The sequence below is a fragment of the Syngnathoides biaculeatus genome, chromosome 10 (assembly GCF_019802595.1).
Source record: "Syngnathoides biaculeatus isolate LvHL_M chromosome 10, ASM1980259v1, whole genome shotgun sequence".
NCBI lineage: Eukaryota > Metazoa > Chordata > Actinopteri > Syngnathiformes > Syngnathidae > Syngnathoides > Syngnathoides biaculeatus.
Genome location: NC_084649.1, coordinates 13,076,972 through 13,100,351, shown reverse-complemented (window position 1 = coordinate 13,100,351; position 23,380 = coordinate 13,076,972). Strand labels below are relative to the sequence as shown.

Sequence of the window (23,380 nt, the reverse complement as noted above, 5' to 3'; positions counted from 1 at the left end):
AATGCAGTTGTAACCAACAGAACAAGCAACATATAATATGTATATATATATATATATATATGCATATCCATCCATTTTCTTTGCCGCTTATCCTCACGAGGGTCACAGGGAGTGCTGGAGCCTATCCCAGCTGTCAACGGGCAGGAGGCGGGGTCCACCCTAAACTGGTTGCCAGCCAATCGCAGGGCACATAGAGACAAACAGCCACACTCAAAATCACACCCAGCGGCAATTTAGTGTCCAATTAATGTTGCATGTTTTTTTTTTTTTTTTTAGGTGATTTGGGAGTAAACCGGAGTTCCCGGAGAAAAGCCACAAAGGCATGGGGAGAACGTGCAAACTCCAGACAGATGGGACCAGGATCGAACCAGGGTCCTCAGAACTGTGAGGCCAATGCTTTACCAGCTGCTGCACCGTGCCATCCTATATATACAAATGTGTGTCTGTGTGTGTATTTATAGATAATGATTAGCAAAAGGTGAAAAGATGGCACTTTTATGGCATCGTGGCACGCTGGTTGATCTTTCAGTTGGTTAGAAATCGCTCTTGCCTCGAACATGTTTTTTTTTTTTGGTCCCTTCATTGTTCTAAGTCATTTTATCCTTCCTCGAAATAATAATCCCACTTTGAATTTGGGGCTGGGGGGGTCGTGGTGCAGACCACCTGCTGGAGCTGTGTGGAGGAGACCCCGGGGAGCCGTCCCCTCCCCTGCTCTCCCTCGCCTCGTCCGGCCCTCCCCTCCCTTTTCCTCCGGCCGCGTCCCGTCGCAGCAGCACCACTCGCAGTCAGGCAGCGGTACTCCAGGCTCTCACTTCCCCAGCTGCTGACGTCAGCTGGCAGCCTGGGCAGTGCTCGCCGCTCCGGACATAGCGCCGAGAAAAATGCTGCTCTCCGTACCGCCAAGGGCAGGAATCAACCCGTACAGCGGCTTTAACAGCAGAAACAGCAAAAAGGTAAAAGTCCCACTCGCTTTTCCACCATTTTGACTCGACTTCACCTCACGGGGCAGCACACCCGTCCGCGCGCGTCGCCACGGAGAGGCTGGTTAGTGACAGTGGGCTGCAGTGTCCTTGAGAGGCCACTTGAATTTAACTTTTGCACTTTGGCGGATCGCGGACAGCTTTCATTGCCGTCCGGACCTGGCTGGGTCCGAAGCGGTCGTTCGCGGGGCGGCGTTTAGCAGCGGCCGTCAACTAGCTTAGTGTGTCTCTGTCGTCTGTGTGGGAGAGCAACACGGGCGGGATGTGGACGGGGCTTTTACGGACTCTTGTGGGGGAAAAAGTCCCCGGCGCAGAGCAACTTGAGTGCGGACGCCGTGGGTGGGAGCAGATGCGCGAGTTTGAGGAGAGAGGTTTCGGAAAAAAAACAACCAAAAACAACAGAAAAGCTCCTCTTTTCGCCTTCTTTCATCGAATGTTAGAAACCGGCTAAGTTGGCAAAGTTTATTTTTCGTTTGTGTTTCCCTTGTGGAAGTGGAATATGCCCCACCCCTTGGAAAAAAAGAGACCACGGTGACTGCTTTATTCCCAGAAATGTGAATTCACTGGATTCTGTTTACATTGTGACATTTTGAAACCAGTGTGAAGACGCCCACTCCTTAAAACATTCAACAGCAGTCACGACTTAAGTGTTGAAACGTAATTTAGACCCGACTTGTTTCTATTTGATTGATTCGTGTGGTTTATTCGAATCATTTCCCCTGAATTCAGTATGCTGAGGCAGAGCCTGCTCACATCCTGTCTCCCACCGACCATATTTACGGGAAATAATTTTTTTCCTGTCGTAGTACATGTACAGTCCCATCCAAATGTATTGGAATGGCAAGGTCAATTCCTTTGTTTTTGTTATATACTGAAGACATTTGGGTTTCAGATCAAAAGACGAATATGAGACAAAAGTTCGGAACTTCACATTTTTTTTTCGTGGGACTTACATGTAGATGTGATTAAAAAAACTCAGGACAGAGCACCTTTTTTTTTTAACCACCCACTTTTCAAGCAAAAAAAAGTATTGGGACATGTGACTGGTAGGTGCTTCTAGTTGGTCTTTTAAATTGATTGGTAAAACATTAGATGGGGCTTGTTTTGGCTTTCGGGTTTCACCTGTGAAAACTAGAGAATCATCTATTGGAGAAAACCAAACCATTTTGAAGCTGAGCGTTGGCAATCAGAGCTTTTGCACAAACATTGCATAGAGCCAATACAACAGTCGGAATGTCCTGAAAAAGAAAGAAACTACTGGTGTACTGAGCAACAGCCATTGAACAGGTCGGCCAAGGGTATCAACAGCTGTTGATGACAGAAACTTTGCGAGAGCTGTGAAGAAACATTCAAAGACAAGTCAGTGACATCACTGCCAAACTCCACAGGGTAGGCGTGAAAGTATCACAATCTATTGTTCAAACTAGATGGAGAGAGAAGAAATATACAGGCTACACCACTTGATGTAAACCATTCATCAACAAAAAGAATGGTAAAGCCAGATCGAAATTTGAAATGAGACTAAGATTAACGTCTCCTAAAGTGATGGAAAGGAAAGAATGGATGTGTCTCAAAAAAAAAAAAAAATACAAGCTCATTTGTGAACCATGGCAGAGGTAAAGTGCTTGCATGGTTGTTTCTGGGTTGGCCTCACTCGTCTTTATTAATGTAACTCATCATAGTAGCAGAAGAATGAGTTCTGAAGTCTCCAAAACCATTTTGTCTGGCAATTTACCGATAAATGCATCCAAACTAATTGCGAGAAGCTTCGCCACGCAACAGGACAAAGACCCAAAACAATTGTATTTATCCATCAATTCATTTTCTGAGCCGCTTATCCTCACAAGGGTCACAGGAGTGCTGGAGCCAATCCCAGCTATCATCAGGGTTGGCGACACGGTACACCCTGAACTGGTTGCCATCCAATTGGTGGGCACATGGAGACACAACAGTTGCACTCACAATCACACGTAAGGGAAATTTAGAGTCTCCAATGAATGCTTGTTTTTGGGATCTGGGAAAGTCTCCAATGAATGCTTGTTTTTGGGATGTGGGAGGAAACCAGAGTTCGCAGAGAAAACCAACGCAGGCATGGGGAGAACATGCAAACTCCACACAAACAGGGACAGGATTTGAACACCCTAACAGGTTGCTCCACCGTGTTCGCCTTGGATGGCATTCATTCATTCATTTAAACTGCAAACACAACAAAAGACATACTCAGGGAAACAAGTGACGGTCTTGGACTCGCCAAGTCAATCACCAGACATTTTTTCAGTTGAGCATTAATTTTACCTTCTGAAAAGGAGAAGAGGAGAAGTGAGAAACCCTCAGAAACAAACAATCACTGGAAGAGGCTGCAGTAAAGGGCTGGAAAAGCATTTCAAACTAAGATTGCAACAATCAATGTGTCACAGGCTTCATGTACTGTAGTTATTGCAAGTGAGGCTTTGACCACCAAATATTAAATGTTATTCACCTCAAGTTAAATGAATGTCTTTTCCAATACTTTTGCTAATGTGAAAAATGAGTAACCTAAAACAAAAGGTTGTTTTTAACACATCCTGATGTAAATACCATGAAATAAAAGATGCAGTTCTGAACTTTGGTCTGAATTGATCTCGCCATTAAAATCCTTTTGTTAGGGACTGTAATCTTACATGTACACCCTTTGCTCACATGTTGGATTGGGAAAATTTGAAGTGACATTTACAATATATAGTGACATTTTGGCTTCCTGTGAGAGAAGCCAACGCCTGGGAACTCTCATCAACATTTGTGTTTGCATGAGTATTAGGTTTCAATTGTCTGCTTTTTATCCGCATGCAATCACCAAACACACACAAAAGTAATGCAGTCAATGAAGATCTGACTACATTTTACGATCAGCTCATGCAGGCATCTAATTCTAAAGGGTTCCTATAGTTTTTACTTCCACTGTATACCGAACATCACATTTGCCATTATGAAAGTTGTTAACATGTCTTCTTTCCTTAAATGATGAAAGTGGATTATTTTCAGATTTTCATTGTCACTTGTTTAAAAATAGCTGCTTTGTAGTAGAACAGCAGTCATTTTCCAGCCAAAATGTGATTCCAGACAGTTTTCTATTTCATCTTGCCTGTTCATATATGAACTGAATTATAGTCTACATTGACATTGTTTTCACTGTTGTTAACAAATTTGGATCTAAAAAGTCTTATCGCTCAAATCAAATTTTTTTGCCCATATTTATTGATATATATTTTTTGCGTGTGGTTTACTTCTTAATCCTTTTAACTGACTCCACTGTGAATGAATGTTTAATAGCACAAAAGCGATCTGCATTTTGAAGACGTATGCTCTGACATCAGAAGTTTGAAACCATGTTACTGTAAATGAAATTGATGAGAAACAATTGCAGGGGCCAGGAACGCGCACAGCACATCACCAGACAGTCAAGAAATGTAACGCAAATTTAACATTAGAGACAGGACACTGCGTAGAACACAGGTGTCAAACTCAAGGTCTGGGAGCCAAGTGTGGGCCGAAGCAAAATATCATGTGGCTCGCAAAGGCAAATCATGTGTATCAACTTCCGAGATTCTTAAAATATGTACCAAAATTTCAAATCGTTGACATCTTGCTAGCATTTTTGTGCTACTAAAGATCAATAAAAGTTTAGAAGAAAAAAACAAACATTCCCTTTGAGTTCTGATTCCAAAACTAGTTCATAAATTTCATGTGAAAATATGATGATGCTGTGAGAGATTTTTATGATTTAACAGTCATAACAGCCCTCTGATGGAGACCGTAACTACAATGTGGCCATTAACAAAAATTAGTTTGACACCCCTGGCGTAGAAAATAACTATTAAAGTGGTACTACGACATAGGAGGGACCCAACTCACAAGTTTTTCAAATACTAGCTATCGCTCGCTTAAATTTTTTTGTCTTGCGAGCGAAAATTTGAGTTGTGAATGCTAGATGGCAACATGCATCTGTTTGTGAGATAGTATAACATTCTGCGAAAAACAGGCTCAGTGCTTACGTCAAGCTCTTCATCCACTCACTTGAAGGCCAGTGGAAAACTAAACATGAAACAAACATTACAATTATTACAATTTCAAGTCGGTAGCTTAATGCTAACACATGGTGCAAAATGCTGTCAAGGTGCTAATGAGGATGGATGTTGCAGTGATATAACCTGTTGAGAAAGAAATATCTTTAAAAAAATGGTGCTGAAACACATGCAGACAGGCAATGTAACAATACTTACTACCTTATATTTTTTAGTCCTTCCACAATATATTAATAGTGACTTGATAATGTGAATGCATGAAATCACGAGACCCAACTGTTTAATTCTTTGAATTCTATTTAATTATGTTAGGACTCTGTGTGTCGACGGAAGTTTTTGTACGAAAAAGGCCTAAAAGTGCATTTTCAGTTTCAGTTTCAAAAACAGCAGGCAAATGAAAAAGTGTCAAGAGAAAAAATACTGTAAGACACAGTAATGCTAGAGTATCTGAACTGGAAACCAGAAATTTATTACTATGTCACTGCTATTCCACTATATCACTTGAGAAAAGGAGCCTATAAGTTTAAAATGTAATAAATAATAAATAATAATAATAAATGATTATGTTGGGCAATTAAACACGGCAGATTTTTTTTTTTTTAAATCTTATTACATAGGCTTTACACAGTGAAGATTTTTGGGGCCGATCCCTGATCGCCGAGTTAAAAAAAAACGATAACCGATCACGATCCCATCACAAGATGGAGCAATGTGCCTACCTAAATTATCTGTTCATTTGCTCTATAATATATATTTACAATAAATAATGTATCTTTGTTCATATATTTATGCCAGTGAGGCATGGTGATAGACAGAACAAATGAATTCTATCCGATGACAGTAAGTTCATACACTAATTAATGTATCTACTTTTCGAAACATGTTCGTTTGCATGCCGTGAGGTTTGTAACTAAAATATGTGCTTTGGCTCTATAAAGGTTGAAAATCAATACTCTGGTCGGATCATATATTCTTATCTCTCTGGTCAAATCAACATTACAACATGACAGAAATAATGGGTATTAACTGACTGTAATTAAATTACTTCACCCTCACTGGAACCTTATAGCATGATTCGACATCACGCTGAGATATTTACGCACAACTGTTAGCGATTGCACTAGTTTGTTAGGCTACATAACCTTTTCTTGCTTGCTTGTGAGCCGTATCGTATTAAAAGTATGTGAATATTCTTCTATTTCCATGCATTTTAATGGAAAAAGATTATTAGACTGAGTGTTTTGAGTTACGACCCTGGTCACAAACAGTCTTGCCAGTGCACCACTGTACTTTAAAACTTCAATCACAAAGACAACACATCAACTTAAACACAATGGACCTTTCCGATGGCGATTTTAAGATCCGTCCCGTTAGCCATGTCCCACAAGTATCCAAAATGGGGCATGTTTTTTGCCAAATGCGTCAGACTTGTCCACAAGAGTTCTACAAAGAGGTCTCAACTATTTTACGCAAGGATATGTACACGAAATTAAGATTTTGGACGGAACAGGACACAATGTCAGAGTGACAGTGAAACATTGGTATCGATGCAAAAACAATTGATGGCTCACAAACTTCATATTGAAATCCAACAAGATAAAATAGTGGAATCGTACTGTGCATGTAATTCAAGGTGAGTACTTTTTACTTGGAAAGATCACCAATAATATCATTGTTGTCTTTATAAGTGAGTGGGTGTATTCATTTGTCTTGGCTCGTAATTGAACCCAGTGCTCTGTCTTAAAAGTCGGATGTGATACAAATAGGCAAATAGACATTTCTCTTGCATGACATCGCACATTTACGTATCATTAACCTGACTCTTCAGCATGAAACATTACACACTTTATTCAGCAGGTCAGTGACACACTAACAAAGTGAAAGTTGTTCTCCTCCAATGTACGTGCGGTCTTCCGCAAGCCTTAATCCATTGTAGCCACTTCATCAACTGTGTTTTAGGCTTTGGAAAATGAATCAAACGGCCCCCTTGTAACCTAGCAGAATATTGTTCATCTGAATTGCACGTTCCCCAAGCGCATCGGAGAACCATTTTCTTCGTAACATTAACCTTTCCAAGCACACGCTACTGACAACCAGCATTGCTTGTGGGACAAATGTGGCTAGAGGGGTGCGTAAAGCCAGGGGTTAAGACAATGCGGCTATCTGATTGGCTATTATTGTACGAGTGATTGACAGGTTGCAAAGGTCCATTATACAGTGTTTCTTGTAATCAGCATGAGGAATATTAAAATAAAAACATAATAAAATAAATATGGATTCAAACCGCACTCCCTGTAAAAGCATTTGCCTCATATCTCTGTTTTTTGCATTGGAATCGAGTTGCATTGACGACGACAGTAATTCCTCTTGCCGCAGAGGTCTGATGAATGTGACATGGCCAATCAGACTACGGGATGTCTGAAAACATTAGATATCGGGACTACTGTACATAAGAAAGTGGCCCAGGTTGACATGAATAGAAATCGGATGTGCTGTTCAGACTGGCGTAAGAAAATCAGTTCCATATGGGCAAAAAAATCTGAATTGAGGCATCTTTTTCTAAAGATTCCACATAGTTAATGTGGGTCTAAAGACACTTGAGAACAATATCAATATTTTGTCACTTCTTTGACATTTAACTTAGATCAGTCGTCAGAAAGCAACGCTGTATTTGAGTAATTAAGATTTAATCTCGGTACATTGTTAAAACAGATTTGGATGGCGTATCTGACCTGGGACAGCTAAAACAGCAGAGCATATTTTTCAAAACAGATGCTCTTGACGCACGTGGTTTTATGGAAAACACTATAAAAGGGGCCACAATTCGTCAGCATAGATAAGAGTCTGTTTAAACAGTCAAAGTGCTGTTACGCGGACTTTGAAGATAGTATTGTGTAATCTTTGGGGAAAAGTGACTGAAATTCACTTTGTCATCCTCTGGCCATGTTCAATATATGTACAGTTTAGTATGCATTTCGAGTCTTTCAAGAAACTGAGAACAACTGTTTTCAAAATAGTACTGTAGATTTTTATATTAGGATATCCGTGAGATTGTGTTTCTCATTCTCAATACAAGTTGATTTAGCTGATGTTGATGTTTTGGTGGCGCATGTTAGTGTGACCACTAGTGTTTGAGCAAAAGGATGTAACAATGGGGGGGCATCCAAATACCCCAGGCATGTATGCAACATGACACAGAAAATAGAAAAGGTTATATGAATGTTTTGTTTGTGCTCACTTTATATGACCCGTTGGGCATATAAAATGGCAGACGATGTAAATGTACAGACGGCAATGTCAGAATTAGAAATTAGTTGTATCATAGGCAATTTCTGGGAGCAGGGTACTAATGTCGGTGATAATTTGTATGATCCTGCATATGGAACAATGGATGTGGATTACAACAATGTATTTAGCCAAGGAACTCATTTTCCATTAGATAAATCTCAGGACAAATGACCAAACAAAAGGGAAATTTTGATGATGCCATCCCATGGAAGAGCATTTAACGGTTCTACCTTTCAGTATACATTTAATGTAAACAATATTTTCATACAGTAGGTAGATAAAAATACATTTGTGGTTAAAAATGCTTTTTTGACACATTAAGTGACATTGGATAACTTCCTGATTATTGCTTGGGGTAGACTAGGGGGCCTAACATCCTGGGTGGAATCACTGCTTTGATAGAAACTTAAATAATCCTGCATAAAGATATATGTACCAATCAGTGTTTAAATAGTGTATATTTTTTCATTTATGAAACTTTGTAGAAATATGCAACTTGAGTTTTGCAAATGGCAAATACGTCAGAGAAGCTGACACCATTTTCGAGAAGTCAAAATACAAGAATATATAGAGAATTGTTTTGTTGGATGAACATATACTCTGGCGCAATTGATGTTACACTTTGGTTTGATTGAGTGAATGCTACCCAGGAATATGCTGACATTTTTGCTGGGGGCCGCCATCTTGAAAGCATGTGAAAGGAAAATGCGACTTAATTGGCTACCTTTAATTTCTGGCCACAGCAAGGTGCTCTACTAGGCAAGGCAACATTATCAAACATGTCATATATCCATCTTGAGGCCCCATTAGGCAGACAAAATACTGAAAATTATGTACACCAAAACATGTAGCTGCTGACCAAATGATCTTAAATGAGTTTTTGTTCAGGGAATAGTGTGTTACAGGCTTTAGGGGTAGGTGATATGGCATCAAAATATTTTTTTCCCCAAATTTCTTGGAGAAATAGCAAATGATAATGACATAATTCAAAACCTTTTTTTCTCTTTGTCCCCCTGTACCAAATAACCATTGTCCCTTTTGTCAAAACATACAGCGGCTGAAATAAATTATGTGTAATAATTTCAAATGACAGGGAAAAAGTATTGAACTTGCCAACTGTTATTTAGTCTATACTTTGTACAAAAGCCTTTCTTTGGAATGACAGGTTCAAGACTCCTCCTGAAACTAGTCACATGCATAGCTCCAGTGTGAGCTTGGCCCTTCCTCCACACGAGCAGTCTTCAAATGTTGACAGTTCTGTGGGCTTATTTTGTGGACCCTGAGTTAAGTTCTTTCCAGAGATTTTCGATAGCATTCATGTCAGGTGATTGGCTGGGCCATTCCAGCAGCTTTATTTATTTTTTGTTCAAACCAACGGAAATTGTCCTTGGCGGTATGTTTTAGATCATTATTCTGCCAAAAAGTCCAACCTCGTTTCATTTTTATCATCCTCATTATGGCAGCAGATTTTTGCCAAGAATGTCTTTGTACATTTTCCCCTTCAGTCGTCCTTCAATAATGTGAAGTTTACCAGTACCATTTGCTGAAAAGCAGCCCCACACCATCATTTTCTCATCTCGGAACTTGATTGGTGGTATAATGTTTTTTTTTTTTTTCATTTCTTCTCCAAACCTGCTGTGCATTATGGCATCCAAGGAACACAGTTTTCCCCTCCTCCGACCAGACTATATTCTCCCAGTATTTAATTGACTCGTCCAAATGTTGTTTGGCAAACTTTAAACAAGCTTTGACGTGAGTCTGAGGTGATGAGCATGCATACAGGCCATGGCAGCAGAGTGCATTCCTCAGTGTTGTCCTAGTGACAACAGTACCTGCTAATTCCAGGTCTATTTGAAGCTCTCCACAGGTGATCCTTGGTTCTTGGACAACTCTTCTAATTATTCTTTGCACTCCTCTGTTAAAAATCTTGAAAGAAGGACCTTATCAAAGCATATTTATGGTGGTAATACTGGCTTTCCACTATTATGGCTCACTCCCTAGTACATTCAAAAGCTTAGACGCTCTATGTGCCTGTTATCTATGCCATCGTTATGTTTTGCAACAATTTGTTTGCGATAGTCTGGAGACAACTCTTTGGTCTTACACATAATGAAATGTGTCTTGACTCACACCTTGGCAACGCAACCTTTTTGTAGGCCATCAGTCTGGTCTGAAACATCTGATAGTAATTTGCAATGACAAGGAGCTGGATTGTTATTTGATTATTGATGGATATTAGATTTTGTTTTGGCTTTCCTTGCCTTTTTACACCTCCCTTTCTTCATGGGTTCAATACTTTTTCCCTGTGTCATTTCACATTATTATACACTTAACTTAATTTCTGATCTGATTTGTTCTGCTTTCTTTGTAATAATAATAATAATTTCATGTCAATAGCACCTTTGGAAATATATTTAGTGTTAAAAATGGTGACGTGTTAAATTATATTTCAGCCGTTGTACACCATTTCCACTCAATCTTAAATAAAATAACATTTTATAGGTTCAACAATTTAACATGATAAAATAAGATGTCCAACATCCTGGGTGGCTGGTCCATATGTCTGACACTGCAAAGGCACCATGTTTTTGTTTATGTTCAGCGGGATTGACGCTGTGATTGCCTTGCACTAGACTCAGTTCTTGTGATATAGAACACAATGGGAAAACGGTTCTGTTCCTGTTGTCTTGTTCTTTGCACAAATTAAAATCACCCATCACGTTTAAAAATAATAGTCACTTGAGGGTTCAGGAAACTTTCTAAATATATAGCCATGCCAGGTATGGAACTAATTTGGTATGACTAACGTACCCGCAATTGAAAGATTATTTGGCGGACTCCTGTTACATCGTTTTGCTCTATTCTATCATCTTGATAAAACTTCTACAACATCAGATAGATCTGAAGGATTAAAATGAGGCAATTTAAAATTTCGGCGTTTGTTAAAATCTTCAAACTGTCGTTGGCCTATTTCGTAGAGAAAGGTTCACCAAAAGTTCAGGCGACTGAGTAAATGTTTTCCCCTCCCATCGCCTTAGAGTTTCCCTCTCTTGCTCACTTTATGCCATATCTGAGTCGCACGATTCCACAAAATAAATGTCTGAACACAAAATAAACACAGAGAGGGGTGAGAAAAGCTCTTTGTGTGAGACCGGCGATTACAGAGCCCGGCTGCTTGAAGGTGTTTGGTTTCTGTTGCGTGGAAAGCCAGTGGCTCCTCCCCTGACTCAGCACCTCATTTCCTCCTTCGAATAAATAGAATTAATGTTCTCAAATTAAATTTGGTCATTTTCCACGTAAGGCTTCCTGAGAGGAAAAATAACAGGAGACGGCCTGTCGCCTCTCAAGGTATCATGAGTCTCGCTCAGGGCCTCATCAAATGGCTTGTTTATGTTCTTTTCAGGCAGACGTTCATTCTCATCTCACCGTGAGCTCATCGGAAAAAAATGTCAATGTCTGTTACAGTGACTTAATTGTCCAGATGAGCCAAGAGACACTTGACAGCATCACAACAAAACTGGGAATTAAACACAGTAATAAAACTGTGAATAGGTTACAGTAAAAAAAAAAAAAAAACTGCACATGCCGCAGAGCCTTTAAAAGTGCATGCATGTAAGAGAGAGAGAAAAAAATATTTTGAACAAAACCCCCCTCCAAAGCGGTTCAGTAAAGATTTGTAAAATTAAACTATGTGAAACTGTTTAAGAATTCACTGTAGTGTCAAAATGCCAAATAGAAAATCAGAAGCACAAACTTAATTTTTCTGAAGTTCAGCACTTTATTTGTACATGCATAAGTTTCTCTTTTTGCTTACCTGCTCTTATTGTGGAATGCAGTCCTACCTAAACACAATATATTGAGAGAGAGCAAGAATGCAACGGAGAACACCAAAAAATGTATAACTGTCATGAAGATCTGAAATTTAGCAGAACCATAAAGCAACAACCATGATGTAGCGGGGGATTACTGTATCTTTATTCTGTGATGTTAACTTGTGGACAGGGACTCATTGTTCCTGGGCAGGGACTCATTGTTTCCATGACATGTGCATCCTGGGACTCACATAGTGTCAAGTGTAAAATTTTCTCTCTCTCTCTCTCTCTCTCTCTCTTACTCTCTCTCTGCATATATGCATAATATAAGTACATTCTGCTTTGTTATTTATTTAAATTTTTTAACAGCAAATTGGTGGGGGTTTATTGTACTCCAGGAATTTGCTAAATATTGTAAGACTATGTACGATATATGAGGCACAGTGGCATATCTTGATCTGAATAACCAAGGATTAAGTGCTTCACAGAGCAGTACAATATAATTAAAACGTATTTTACATTTTAAATGTCATCATTACATTAAAATTGAATGCATGCAAAAAAAAAAAATGGGTGCATAGATTAAAAATACTTAAGCCATGAGAGGGCAGAGTACAAAGCAGGAGGCAGGCTGCAGTAAAGTTACTCAGTGAGTCCCTAAAAGTTAATAAGAGCTCCCAGTGGGAACTTCCCACATAACAGCCTTTGTGCATCGGCTCTTAAACAGTGAATGTTTGTGCATTATGTGGCATATTAATACATCAGTTCCATGGCTGTGCATCCGTGACCTGAGACCAGCTGACTAGGAAGAAGACAAATATTCTTTGTACTACTTCTGTTTGGAAGTGTTCAAGTTGTTCAAACTAAAATGAAGAAACATTGAGAGACAGAAAATATTTCAGACATCTCCCTTCACCTAAATCCTCCTCTGCTTGGGTAAATGATGATGATGCATTTTGCTCTTATTCCTCTTTGGCCTCATTTGCCACATTTTTCATCTACTTGACTCAAAGTTTTGCCGCTTCCGTATCATTCGGTTGGTCATTTGTCACACAGAGTAAACACACTGAGTAAAAAGGCCACTGTATGTACCCTTATGTTTGCGTTATAATGTCCTTCTCACGGTAAAAAAAAAAAAAAAAAAAAAACACACATTTGGCAGTACTCAAAAGACTCACTCTGCAGTCGTGACGTTATGCTAGTAAAGTAGGCTAACTCATGGTCTGCTTTTCAAGTTTCTCTCTCCGGTCCCGGGCTGTGGCTTCATACTTGGTGAAGGGAAAGGTCTGTGTTACAACAAATGGGTGCTCACCTTGCATTTCACCATAAAATGCAATTACATTTTAGTCATTTTTTTTCCTCTGTCAATTTACCATCGCATTTAGCGACTCGTCTTGCCGCTTCTCAGTCAAACTCTATATATCATCATATATATACATCCACGTATCAGTAACATAAACGCATTCTGTCCACCTTCTGTCACCACTGTTTTCCTTCTTTGCGACGGTCCCTGCGGTAAACCTGATTTGCAGTTTTACTTTTCAATGTTTTTTGATGCGAAAATGTGAATTTCAACCTGGAAACTGAGATGCAAGATACGCTTAAGTCAAGCCTTGCACATATAATGTAGGGAAGCGATGTTGTGCGTGAAAGAACGCACATTCACAAAGCTCCTCTCAGATTGTATCTCTACATGTACATGTACATGTATGCAAAAATATTGCTTTGACCATCATACAGCCTGAAGTTAGTGAGTGATGGTGATGTCTACCTGGGGCATCAGACGTTTTTTGGGTGCATTCACGGGCTTTTGAGAGTCAGAATTAAACTTGCAAATGTTGGTGAGACAAATCATACAAAAGGTTATAAATTATTTGTATGAAAATTATTTATAGACTTGTGTTCAGAATGATCAGTTGTAGTTGTTACTGTATTGTGAACAGAATTTAAACCAAAAGACTAGATACATTCACCAAAAACGTTGGAACAAGTTTTATTTTGTATACAAAAACAACACTGTACTTATCCGTGTCTGAGCTGTTCCTTCTTGACTGTAGTCCCTATACTCCTGACTACGGTCTACTATTCGAAGGCTGAAGTCAGAGCTACCTGAACTTTCACTCCCCAAACAACAACAGTGTCAAAACCATTCTTGTCCACAAGTTGATTCTAAAATGACTGAAAACACCAAAATGCCTGCTGGGCCAATCCCACCGACATTAGCACCAACAGCTTGTCGTGCCTGTCTGATCCAAATGTTCATTTGTAATCTGAGTATATTTGGGTTGAGAATTGGTGCTTTGGGTGTAATACGTCTCCTGGTCACAATCAATGTAGACTTTACTGTTAATTAATCAGATTTTTTTTCAACACATACAATTACTGTCACTTCGTCTTCCTCTATTGCTATTCAGGATATCATTTACTGTACTCGCAAATGTGAAACTCCTCTTTTTTGAAGAGGACTTGCTTTTGGGGGAGAGGAATTTAGCATTTTTGAAACACTAGTTATAGTACAAACAAGCAACCAAAACTTTTTTTTTCAGATACATTTGGTCCAATTTTATTAGCATTTACATGCTGTATAACTGTAGAATGCTACACCTGTATAGACTGTTTACGACTGATGTCACACACCTTCTGATTTAGAACGCGAGCGCCATCTTAGTTTGGTGAATTCAAGTAAACAAACAGTAACTAACCAGGAATCATTCCAGAAAGGCGTATGAATGGAGGCGGACTGCTATGTTATCAGTTGCTCAAACGAAAGTAGGGGTTGTAAAGTGTGAAGGGGTTGCTTTCGACTGCTAGCTGTGATCAAGAACCAGTACGAGAAAACAGAGCAGTTAGCAACCAAACGGCAACAACTGTGGCTGTCTCGTATTAGCAGAGCCAATCTAGCAGCAAAGTCATTTCCTTATATCTGAGTTTGCTCGGAGCAATGTGTTCTTAGTAAGTATTGGATACCTTTTACTTTCATTTCACACCTACTTAGCAATAACTAAGTTCTGCGAAGGACAAGTATTCTTTAGGGCCAAGGGCCCACATAATACTCGTGTGTGAATGCACTGCATGTCTCCAGAATCTGTATTTTCTGTTTTATTATAATAAATTTGCAAAAACAAGTTACCGCACCGCTAGCTGTTTCGTGAGTTGAGTTAAAAATGTAGCCGTGGAAGTGGAGGAAAAGGTGCGGGCTCCACTTGGGACTCGTCGCGGTCGAACCTCTCTCTCTCTCCCTCCCTCCCGGTAACAAAAACGAAAATAATAATCTAAACCTCTTTTGTTGGTGTAATCAACATAAATTAACACAACGCTGACCGTAATCATGTGGTACATATTTAAATTGCATTGTGCTGAACACTAACCTTAGCAGTGTGGAGACACAGGTTTCTTACAATGGATACCGACACATCACGAACCCAGCCATTGATGAATTGGTTGTAGGCCTCCAGACCTTTGTAATTCTTTAGTTGGTCCACGGTATAAGTGCTTGTCGAGAAGAGGAGATAGTGGACGATGTCTGGGCTGGTTACCGACGCCCACATTTGTGTGCTCCATTTGTGTTTCTCCAAGGCATATGGGTCGATATTGTCGATCAAAGGACACTTCTTGTTGTACTGGTTTCTTGAAATATCATATAATGAGCCCCGATAACTTTCCAAAGTCTTTTTAGCCATCATGTGTCACTTTTAACAGTCGTACTAACATTTGTGTAACTCCGGTCTGTATGCAAAAGCCATACAGTGACCAGCACGTCGGTTGAGTGAACCCATCCAATGTGGCCAGGTGCCCCGGATGTAGTCACGTGGTCGAAAACAGTCTGTTTTAAACATCTAGCATTTAACATAACTCGTTTGTTCCACCGCAAACATCAATTTACCAGAAATGAAAGGCCCTTCACCCTCTAGTTTGAGCTAGTGATGTATTTGAACTTTCATTGTGCCACTCCAAAGCTATTTTCATGCTTATTGATCAAAGTGAATGTTCTAAGCACTCATCAAAAAAGATAATTTTAAGCGGCAGGCTTGGACAGGATTTGTGACATTACAGATGTTTGGGAAGCTTGTTCTGTTCGACTGTTCAATACATGTGATGTAATGCGGAAACTTGAAGCTTTTGCTGAACAAGTACTTTTGCCCTAAGTAGTTTCGTAGTGATGACAATGACAATGTTTCACAAATCTTGGTATAGTTTTTGAAGTTGTATTCATTGATGTGGATTTATTATAGAAATTATTTAGAAGTATAATTAATGCATCAATTATTGAAGGCAAGTTAAATTGTTTATTTTTATATTAAAGCTTAGTCCAGACAATAATGTGTTCGCAAGCGTATATTCATGTAGAGCGGGCAACTATCTGGTTCATCCTAGATCAGATTTCAGCAGGGAACGCAGGCACTGTTTGTGCACTCAAGAGCAGAGATGCTTCGTCTCTTTGTCTGTGAAACGTTCAGTCAGTCACACTTAAAAAGACAGACTGAACAGCTGTCGCTATTCTGAGCACCAGTCAATTATAAGAAATTAGTGTTTTACAGTCAATCAGTTGCACACTCTTTAAGTTTAATAATAACTGTTACGACATTGGATTTGCCTCTTATCCAGCACATTTGTCGAGGTTTTTTGTTAGCACTATACAGGTCGCAGTTCTTAATTGAAAACTAAGAGATTATTGTGCTATGTTGTATGTCCTAAGAAGAACATAACACAATTTGCATGATACACAACCCAAAAAGGTAGCTGAGGTCAAAGCACTACATGATTATTTTCAGCCCTGTTACAGCCACTATTTTAGGAATAGTCTTCCCTCAAACACATTTCTACCCTCGAGGCACTCAAACTACTTGATCACTGTCACCTGATGATGCAACATCTTTTAAATTGTAGGGTAATGGGTGGACTGAGGATCAAACTCACAACTTTTGGGTTACTTTATCACCTGAGCAAAGCCGCCTTTGCTAATGTTCACGGGGATTATTGTTGCTCAACTAAATAAGAATGCTATTTTAAAGTGAAATTATGTACAGCTGTGCAATAGTTGACTGAGGTAATCTTATATGAGCTCAAATTTTGTGCCAAGAACAGAACACTGTTCACAAGAATCATTTGTGAAACTTAAAATTGTATTCCATTGTATGTAATATATATATTGTCTTGTGTTCCCATGCCAATTTGAATTTAAGTCAAGAATTACTCTACTAAGAAAGGAAACTGTTGGCTTTTCATCTTGTTTAACTGTCCCTGCTGGGCATATGAAATTGTGCAATGCTCTCCAGTCACACATATTGGTTCTGTGCCAATAAAGTCAGTGGCCTTTTGCTTTGCATACGCATGCAGTTTTTATTCATTATGTAAAAATGAAGTTATTACGGAATACTTTTGTTTGTTTGTTATTCCTCTTGGCAGAACTTTGCATTTTTGGCTGAAATGTGTGTGCACAATCTTTAAAAGTCTACAAGTAGTTTTCAGGAGAGCCCCATGCAAAATATGTCCAATACTGTATGCCCATATTTAGCAACAGCTAGCTGCACTGCTTGAGCCTGTTGAAGACTGTTCTTTTTCTCTTCGGGAGGAAAAGGTTCAACATAAGGTGGGAAGTGGTAATACTCAAGCCATACTTTTTTGGTTTTTATGTCGTTCATCCCCATTATGTTAATGGATTCTAGCTTACTTTGAGTGGGGTACACCCTGAACTGGGTGCCTGTCAATTGCAGGACACATATTGCATGTGTGTGAGGAATCAAGGGTAACCAGAGAAAATAGTGCTAAGATTCAAACCCAGAACCTTTGGGGCTGACCTGCTTACCACTAATCCATTGTGCTGTCTGTAGTCACTGCTAAAGCAATTTGTCAGAGGGACAGTCAGTGTCACACTGTTGTGCAACCCGTTCCACCTCTTATTAAGTATATGCTTTCTGCTACAAATTAGTCCTGCATGATGCTGCAGCGTGATGGTTAACTGACAAAAATACTTTTCGATTGCTCTCCTTTAAGTGTTCCCGATTGAATCAGCTGCAAATGATGTTGTGCAGCACATCATAACTTGGTCCTTTTTTAGTACAACCAAGCCTTTAAGCCTGGAGCACGGCACGGTGAATGACTGCCAACAGCTCTTAAAGCCCTGAAATGGATGGAGCGGGATTAAGCATAGTACACCTATAGCTTCTGCATATTGAAAATAAAACAATTTAAATGTGTCCTTTGTTCTGCGTATATACTTTTTATTATACTAAGTAGCCACAATAGGAAAGATCTGACATAAAATGTTATGCCTCGTGGGTTACCTTGAAATTTTGGCATGACTCAAGTGCCACCTTTGTCCTCTGTGGCCCAAGTATGTGTATCTATTTCTCGGTCTAACATGTCAGATGTTTTGGACCCTCCCCAAATGCGTCTGTTGAATGATCCAGCCAAGGTGAGCAAGCAGAGGCGGGGGCCAGACAGGGAGGGAGCCGAGTTGTCTAAAGTAGTACAGTGATGATGCCAGAAGCTCTGTGTGCCTCTCACTGTTATAACTCCAGCCGGGCTTTGGGCCAGTGTCTTTGTGGGTGTATACGTTTCAAAGCTCCTGAAATTGTGCCACCCGAACCGGCTTGAAAGAAAACATGTGCCTGTGCAACTGTGCATCAAGGTGCCATCGTACCCTAAGAGACAGACAGATTGAAGAGTGATATTTGCACTGCATCACCTATAAAAGCAGAAGGAGGGGGAGGGGGGGAAGGATTTAGGAACCGGTCTTGATGTGTGTTCACTGTTCTTCTCACCTGGTTGGAATGCAGAGTGGTTTTGACAAATTGTAGTATGATAAGATCAGGAGCAGACACGCAAGGTTTCCTGTCTTCTCTTTATTTTGTATCTTAATAGGCGACACATTCTTCACAGAACAGTCAGCTAGTGTTCAAGCTTTAGTTCATATTGCCACATTAATTTTCTTCTTTGTACAGGAAATGTGTGGTAATTAAGACAGGTGTGTGTGATAATCATAGGTTATAAAGTCTTTTTCACAAACAGAAACTAGATTGTCTCAAACTACTAACAAACTTGTTCTTGTAGATGTCAGGATCTATCCATCATTCTGGCTCTAATAAAATGTTAATAATGTCTGATATCATTACAGTCTACCTATCCACCCATCCATTTTCTGAGCTGCTTATCCTCACGGGGGTCACGGCTCTGCTGGAGCCTATCCCAGCTGTCATCGGGCAGGAGATAGGGTACACCCTGAAGTGGTTGCCAGCCAATCGCAGGGCACATGTTGACAGACAACACTTGGACTCACATTCACACTTAGGGGCAATTTAGAGTCTCCAATGAATGCATGTTTTTGGGAAGTGGGAAGAAACCGGAGTGCCGGGGAAAAACCAATGCCGGCACGGAGAGAACATGCAAACTCCCCACAGGCGGGGCCCGCTTTGAACCCCGGTCCTCAGAACTGTGAGGCCAGTGCTCTAGAGCTGCTCCACCATGCCTCATACAGTCTACCCAATACAAAATAATTTTCAGCATTCAAAAATCCAACAGTAAAATAAATGCAAAAATACATTTACAACAGAATCTAAAGATGCCCCTGATGTTGAATACCAAAAGTTACCCAAAATTATTGAGCTAAACCTCTGTCATGAGAGCATCATATCCTGCAACACTTACTACTACTACATATTTCTTGAGAGCTTGGGTCGAGCTTGCCGTGTAACGAGTTGATGCGACCAAATGTGGACAAACAGACAACCTGTGAACTAACACCCAGTTTTGGTTTAATGTGAGTCAGAAAATAAGTGTTGTTCAGTGTGCATTAGTTTTTTTGTAAACCCTGACTTGGCTCATCTCCAGTATGGACATCACACTCCATAAAAGGTAATGTACTGAAATTGACATGTGATTTTGAAGTTCTTGTTATCTCAGTTTACTGTGCTGGATGAAGTCTTGCACTTCTTTGCCTTTTGATTTTAACCCATCGGTCATACACAAATCGGTACCAATGTTCCCGTAAAGGAGTTCAAAGCCCTCCATTCCATGTGCTACTTCTACAGGTTTGGTACAACGGAAAATACTCGGGAGCACAGAGCACAACCATGCTTTGTTCTTTAAAATGTTCCCTTGAAATTTAAACATGTGGTGTTCAGATAAAATTCCAGCAAGTGGCATATCTATTCTGGGTTAAGTGTGGCTCTGTCTTAGAGGCTGTGACCAAGCACTAACCTTTGTCTCACAGTTTTTTTGTAATGTTAGGGTTACTGGAGCTTTACTCAATGGTCCTCTTTTAAAACAGGCCATAAATCTGTGAATCAGCATGTATGTCAGTCAGCTGGTCACTTTCCTTCCTGAGGAGAAGACAAGCACTCCCCTCAGGAGAAAGAAGCCATGACACACAAAGACGGGAAAATTCCCCAACAGCCAGGAATCTATGAAATTGTGAGGTTCGAGCCAGGGTCAACTGGAGAAACCCCACAGGGAGGTAAAGTCAAACTCATAAAAAGGTTGGACATTGAAACAAGATGGGCGGTGCAGCAGTAAAAAAACTGTATCATCGGATACTTGTGTGCTCCAATGAGATCTATGAGCTCTCCAGTGTAATCGGAATTTTGTCTTTACAAAGATCATGATGTCGACTTAATCCCCTAGATTACTAGTCTTTGATGAGTATGAGGTTTACGCCAAGACACAGTTTTATTTATGGAAATCATCTTGAAATTTTATCTTTAGCTGGATCCTAAAAATATGCATTGAATATTTCGAGTTAGGAATCTGCAGCAAAGAACATTAACAAATTTAACAATTCTGACTGAACACGGATCTTTTGTCTGCAGTGGCATTAGAGAAAACAATGATCACAAAGTATGTCATATAATTTAAATTTGAGCAGCCCTAACTGCAGTAAAAAAAAGAACTAAAAACGTCAGAAGTCATAACTGAAGGAAGGGACAAGGAAATCACAACTGCAAAGTTCTTTGTTGTCTGTGACCCTGAACGGGTAACCAATGGTCAAGCAGAACAACGGAGGGGTACCGTCCTTGACATATTGACAATGGGGATTTTCAAATGAAAAGTCGGTGCTTTCATAGTAAAGTAATTGGGTTTTATGAAATAACTGTATTTGATTTCATAATGTTGGAGTTCATAATTGCTCTTTGTAAAAGCATATTCATTCAGTAAACCCTTGGTAAAGTTGTTTTTTTTTGGGGGGGGGGTAATTTTGCACTGGATTGCACTGAACATTGTTACATATTGTTTGTTGAAATATCGTCCAATATGGTGAGGCATTCCATTGTTTTCTAATTGTGTCGTGTTGTATGATCCTGCAATGAAGTTGTTTGTTGTTGTTGTTGTTGGATCATCCACCGTGCAGCTGGCTAAATAAAGGTCGGCAGGGGTGGTTGTCAAGGGGCACAGTACCTTTCTGGATACTCTAATTAGGGTGATTGGTTGCTGTCACTGTTGTGACCCTGTTGGCCTACTGGGCTTGCAGCAAACAATGTCAATTTAATCAGTGACCCGTTCATGTCTCTAAATTGAACCTATTGCTGCCACCATCCAATTGGCTCGTAAATGAGACAGTAATCTCACTGTAGCCAACCACGAGAGCCGTACGTAACAACATTTATTCCTATTTCTCAAATGTGGGACATTAAAACTATTTTCGTAAATAAAGTTGACAAAAGTTAGTTTGCCAATTGTGGTGAGTCCTAGTGTTGCTATTTATTGCCTCAGTCATAAAAGTGCCAATAGAGCTATTCCTGGTGTGAGAGAACTTTTTTTCAGTCATCTTCTCGACAGGGATTATGAAAATGTGTTCACTTTAAAATGTATTTGTGTGCATGGTTGCACAATCTTTAGTGTGATTTCTCCACGGAGAGCCACAATCCATGATTCAGTGGTTGTTGCGTAATATCCTGTTACATTGGTGAGTCATGACAAGTCGGTCGCCATAGTTCGTAACCAGCGACACTAAGTCATTTCTGCCGGCAAGTGTTGTTAGGAACAGCAAGAGGGATTGATCAAATCATTACAAGTGTTTGCGTGCAAGTATTAGTGCAATGAATCCCTGGTGTATGCGCCTGCAATCCCTCTCCTTAATGCCTCTTCAAGTTTAAAAGAGAGACAAGAGAGTACTTAAACAGATATGCTTTATGAAGATTTTATCAGAAATGAAAGAAAGCAAGCAGGACAAGATTATTTAATTGAGCTCCGTGGGTCAACCCAAATATTGGTCTTTGGCTTTCCAGTTTATGGTTTTGCTATGCACCACAAGATATTTTTTGTGGTTGCAAAAGTGAAAAAGGAGTTATCCAACATGGACAGAGAACCAAAGAGGCCCACGGAGTTATCCGACATGGACAGAGAACCAAAGAGGCCCCTTTCCCCCTATATGGAGCAGGCAGCCAAGAGGCCCAGCATTCCCCTCAGAAAGCATTATTGGTGAGTGTTGACATGGGTGCAGTGTGGTATAATTTTTCACCGAAGGGAGTGCCCATCCATCTCCCCAGATTTACTTTTCAATCTACTCATAAAACCACATTCCCTAGTTCTCACTTGCAATAGCACTGCACCTGTGAAAATTAGTGCGTGACATGTTAAAAAAATAAAATAAAATGAAATACCGGCAATTGTTACTTTTCATTATTGTTTGTCAAACATTTTAAGATTTCGTTTCGATCATGCAACATCGATGGTTCCAATTCTGTATAGTACACTTTTTTTTTGTCTCCTTTGCAAAAATCCATCCAACTTTTCAGTGGCCAATGGAAGTGGTTGGAGCAGAAGTATTTGGAAGGGTGCTCAATCTAAGAGCCAAACTGACAGATTTGTTGATTGGTCTGAAAGCAGTTGTCAAGAAAACAAAACTTAACTTTTTTTTTTTTAATGTAAACCTTCCTAATTTGGAGTGACCTTTGAAGTTATTTGTCATCAGTTGTGCAGTGTACAGATGGTAAGGAGGAATCATTGTCATTTACTGATGATTCAAGTGATCTTATTTTGATTGTTTTAGGATTAGCATTCCAGTTCACCGACAAGGGTAACCTCATCTTGACTGTTTTGACAGTCTCCAGCACTCTGAAAGGGACACTTCCAACATCAACTGGATTTACCGTTACAAATACACAGCATGGGCGGTTGTGTAGTGGGTGACCCTTCAAGCTCATTAATGCCCTACACAGGATATGCAAATTATATGGACAGAAGAACTCTGAACTAAACAAGGTTTTTGACTTGTGAGCTAATCCCCCTATCCCCTAAGTGC

General features: G+C 39.8%; 1 protein-coding gene across 1 annotated transcript in view; it reads left to right on the top strand.

Moving 5' to 3' along the window:
- Positions 1-421: 421 nt before the first annotated feature.
- The window catches only part of LOC133507826 (RNA-binding motif, single-stranded-interacting protein 2-like), a 43,484-nt gene continuing 20,525 nt past the window's right edge, over positions 422-23,380 (top strand). Inside the window, exon 1 of the mRNA XM_061833305.1 lies at positions 422-953. Coding sequence (XP_061689289.1) covers positions 882-953 — 72 coding nt within the window. The 5' untranslated portion in view covers positions 422-881. The remainder of the gene's footprint in view (positions 954-23,380) is intronic.